Source organism: Etheostoma spectabile, unplaced genomic scaffold (assembly GCF_008692095.1).
Source record: "Etheostoma spectabile isolate EspeVRDwgs_2016 unplaced genomic scaffold, UIUC_Espe_1.0 scaffold431, whole genome shotgun sequence".
Lineage (NCBI taxonomy): Eukaryota > Metazoa > Chordata > Actinopteri > Perciformes > Percidae > Etheostoma > Etheostoma spectabile.
Window position 1 is genome coordinate 135,226 of NW_022605607.1, and position 4,868 is coordinate 140,093.

Below are 4,868 nucleotides of genomic sequence, written 5' to 3' on the forward strand. Positions count from 1 at the left end.
CCCGCCCAATGAGCCCTCCAGACACGTTGAATTTGATGAGTTTTGGGTTTGAGTGTTGCTCACCTTGCACTGCTCCGCCTCAGTTCTCAACACCTCGGTGGAGGCAGACCCCTCCCTGAGGAACAGACCCAGCGTGTCCTTCTCCAGACACATGTCCCTCACGGCCCGGGCGGTTTTCCCCGTCTCCTTCCTGGAGTGGACAAACACCAGCACCTGATGGAGACAAAAGGAACACTGATGATGATAATAGTAATAATAATAAAACTCTGCGTGCTGTAGTAGACGCTGTATTCCCGTACTGTTTAAAACTTTTCCAGCCGGGTGCACAGGCCCACCGCTCAAAAAAAACATTAAAAAAACATAGTAAAGTTCCAGCATTTAGTTTAGTTGTTAAACTGTAAAATGAGTAGACATGGGTCGCGTAACATTGTTCTAAGGTACTGTCTATGTGCTGGATCTTTCCTTAGGTGGCTAGTAAATAAGCCCACTGAAGTACCGTCTATGTGCTGGATCTTTCCCTAGGTACCTAGTAAATAAGCCCACTGAGGTACCGTCTATGTGCTGGATCTTTCCCTAGGTACCTAGTAAATAAGCCCACTGAGGTACCGTCTATGTGCTGGATCTTTCCTTAGGTAGCTAGTAAATAAGCCCACTGGGGTACACTAACATTTAACATTGGACACTCTCCATTACAGCCCTACCATAGTTTCTTTCTTGAGGGGAGAACAGGTCAGAGGTGACTCACCTGGTTCTTCCCAGCATGCTCCATGATCTTCTCATAGACAATCTCATTCATAATCTGGAAACGCTTGATGGCCTTTTTCTCTGTGATGCCGACGTAGGTCTGCTCCAGAGGAACGGGACGGAAACTACACAGGAAGAGAAATGAAAACACGTTGCGGTTAAAGAACGTCTCCAAACCAAAAGCTTATTATAGTTATATATAGTATAGTTGTATTTTATTTTGGTTTAAACACTCTAGCAATAAGTAGCTAGTTTTATATATGTGTGTGTATATATATATATAAAACTCATTTTGTAATATAATACTTATACAGTATATTAACATAATACTATTTATTCCAGGATACTTTGCACTCTTCATTGCACTATTGTCTCAACCTGTGTAGTGTGTATACATTAGTGTATTTATTAGTGTGTATATATTGTTTGTCTTGTATGTGTCAGTGCATTGTGATCAATACGATCCAAAGCAAAATTCCTCGTATGCGTCCTCATACCTGGCAAATAAAGCCGATTCAGATTTTTCTCATAGAAATAAAATTTTTAGGTCTATCATTGCCATGGCAACTGTGTAAACTGACTTTTTCCCCTGAAAAGAGGAATTTTTGGCTCCCCCAGGCAGCCCCGAGGGAAAACCACCTGGGCCCAAAATGATGAGAACAGAGAAAGAACAGCACCAAAAGGGTCCTATCTGAGTCAGGAACCGCCCTGCACTCGTTCCCGTTGATGTCCCGTACCTGTTGTCGAAGTAGAAGAGTCCCTTGGCGGGGTCGACGCGCAGGCAGGTGGCCACGTCCTCGTAGTTGGGCAGCGTGGCGCTGAGGCCCAGCAGGCGCACGTCCTCCTGGGTCAGCTCCACGTTGCGGATCGTCCTCGCCACCAGAGACTCCAGCACCGGGCCGCGGTCGTCGTGCAGCAGGTGGATTTCATCCTGCACACCAGAGGTTCACGTTAGATCACCTGCACTCACATCTGGGGGGGGGGGGGGGGGAACGCCCGGAAACCGAGCCCTTGACCAGGTTCCAGTTTGGGTTCAGGAGCAGACACAGAGTCCGGTCTAGACCTGCTCTTTATGGAAGACCTGGAGATAATAACATCCCAGAATCCGGTCTAGACCTGCTCTTTATGGAAGACCTGGGAGAGATAAATAACATCCCAGAATCCTGGTCAGACCTCTCTTTATGAAAAGACCTGGAGATAAATAACATCCCAGAATCCTGGTCTAGACCTGCTCTTATGGAAAGACCTGGAGATATAATAACATCCCAGAGTCCTGGTCTAGACCTGATCTTTATGGAAAGACCTGGGAGATAAATAACATCCCAGAGTCCTGGTCTAGACCTGCCTTATGGAAGACCTGGGGATAATAACATCCCAGAGTCCTGTCTAGACCTGCTCTTTATGGAAAGACCTAGGAGATAATAACATCCCAGATCCTGGTCTAGACCTCTCTTTATGGAAAGACCTGAGAGAAATAACATCCCGAGTCCTTCTAGACTGCTCTTTAGGAAAGACCTGGAGATAAATAACATCCCAGAGTCCGGTCTAGACCGCTCTTTATGGAAGACCTGGGAGAAAATAACATCCAGGAGTCCTGGTCTAGACCTGCTCTTTATGGAAAGACCTGGGAGATAAATAACATCCCAGAATCCTGGTCTAGACCTGCTCTTTATGGAAAGACCTGGGAGATAAATAACATCTTGGTCTACACTACTCTTGGTCTTGGTCTACACTTACGATGATGATGAGCCGGACCAGCTGGGTGTAGGTTCGCTCCCCCCCTTTCCGGGTGATGATGTCCCATTTCTCGGGGGTGCAGACGATGATTTGAGTCGCGTTGATCTCCTCTTTACAGAGCTGGTGGTCCCCCGTCAGCTCAGAGACCGTGATGCCGTAACTGGCCAAGCGCTGCGGAAAGAGAGAAAGGAAGGAAGAAAGAAAGAAAGGAAGGAAGAGAGAAAGGAAGGAAGAAAGAGAGAAAGGAAGAGAGAAAGGAAGGAAGAAAGAAAGAAATAAAGAAAGAGAGAAAGGAAGAGAGAGAAAAAAGAAAAAGAAAGAGAAAGAGAAAAAGAAAGAAAGAAAGAAAGAGAGAAAGGAAGAGAGAGAAAAAAGAAAAAGAAAGAGAAAAAGAGAGAAAGAAAGAAAGAAAAAAGAGAGAAAGAAAGGTTAGAAAGAAAGGAAGAAAGGAAGAAAGAAAGGTTAGAAAGAAAGGAAGAGAGAAAGAAAGAAAGGTTAGAAAGAAAGGAAGAGAGAAAGAAAGAAAGGAAGAGAGAAAGAAAGGTTAGAAAGAAAGAAAGGATGAAAGAAAGAAAGAGAAAAGATATAAAGAAAGAAAGAAAGAGAAAGAAAGAAAGAAAGAAAGAGAAAAAGATATAAAGAAAGAAAGAAAGAAAGAAAATTAATGGTTAGAATAAATCAGAAATTGATTTTGTTTCCTTTGCTCTGCACTGTACCTTTAATTGTCACTATAAATTTATGTAAATTAACAATTAAAGCTGTTTAAGGTGCGTTGCTAACAGGAAGTAGTATGTTGAACGCTTCCTGTCAATAAAAGTCAACAGTTGACAATTCACAATACATTATCTTCTGTTAAATTTAATACATATACAATGTATTTAAGACTATTAAATGAAAATATGTTAAAATATGTGACATGATAAATAGACCCAGTGATCAGTATCAACAAATTCTGCTTCCAGCAACCGGTGATTGGCCCCAAAAATGATGGGAGCCCCTTAAAAGTAATTAATCACACAGTAACGTAAGGTGAATGTATACGATATAAAGAGCTGTGGCTCACCTTGCTGAAACTTCCCACCATCTCCTGTACCAGTGAACGCATCGGGGCGATGTAGATGATTTTGAAGTCGTCCACGTTGATGGTGCCGTCCAGGTTGATGTGCTTCCCGATCTCTCTCAGCATCGCCATCAGAGCCACGTTGGTCTTACCGGCTCCCTGCGAGCACAAAGAAACCACCAAATTTAAAAAAAAAAAAATAACAGTAAAAGAAAAAGAAAAAAAAAACACAAGAGCTTGTATTAAAGAAATGTTGAAAAATGAACCAGAGAGAAAAAAAATGTACACAAGTAAATGTTGCGCCGCTTGCTCGCTGCTGTCATTGTGTTCATGCAAATATCAAATCTACACATTTGTGAATATTTTCTACAAGGTCAAATTCCAATTTAAAATTTCAGATTTTTTAAATTATTTTATTTAACAAGCCCTTGTTTTAATTTCTTTGTGTGACTTCAAAAAATATTTTTTTTTTTGATTATACATATACTTTATACTCTGTATAATCTGTATAAATCTGTCATAGAGCTCCCATATTTATATTTATATATTTTTATTTTTACACAACATTTTAAAGTTCCTTACTATTACATTTGCTTATACATAAAATTATATACAATATTTATACCCTGTATAGCAATTCTGGATAGATGTGGATCACATTTCGTTGCTTGTACTCGTGACAGTGCAATGACAATAAAGTTGAATTGAATTGAAATTGATGTTTGTTACAAGTGCAAATTTTAACATACAAGTTCAGATTGTGTGTTCTGCAAGTTCTCACCTTTATATTTTTTACTTTATATTTTATATTCTTATCTTATGTTTTTTTATATTTTTGTGTCAACACTCCAAAGCTTTTGCTTGAATCTCGTTGCACAGGTACTGTGTACTTGTGTATAATGACATTAAAGGCTTTTATTCTATTCCACCATATTTACCTTCAGAAATCTGGACAACCTGGAACAATTTCCAATGGAAGAATGGGCCAAAATACTTCAGGAGACCTGTGCCAACCTAGTAAAAAACTACTAAGAGGTTGTTGTCCACTATGGACTATTAATGGCCCGGGGGCTAATCATTTTTCTCATTTTTGCCCTTTTGTTTCAACTCAGTGCATCAATAACATATCCTAATCAAACTTAGTGGACATTTTGTCTTAGTTATGTTGACAACAACTACACTATAAACACTTTTTCTTAAACCTCATGTTGTCCCCATGTTGCCCTCATGTTGTCCCCATGTTGTCCCCATGTTGCCCCAAACCTCATTTATAGGAACTAACCTACGGTTTTAGTTATAAAAGGCAGAAATTAGGAATTTTTAGACA

At 40.5% G+C, this 4,868-nt stretch overlaps 1 protein-coding gene across 1 annotated transcript in view; it reads right to left on the reverse strand.

Annotated features, from left to right (window-relative positions):
• Nucleotides 1-4,868, reverse strand: part of snrnp200 (small nuclear ribonucleoprotein 200 (U5)) — a 62,240-nt gene that overhangs the window by 42,255 nt on the left and 15,117 nt on the right. Inside the window, 5 exon segments of the mRNA XM_032511655.1 lie at nt 64-213; nt 746-869; nt 1,482-1,675; nt 2,482-2,652; nt 3,545-3,700. Coding sequence (XP_032367546.1) covers nt 64-213; nt 746-869; nt 1,482-1,675; nt 2,482-2,652; nt 3,545-3,700 — 795 coding nt within the window.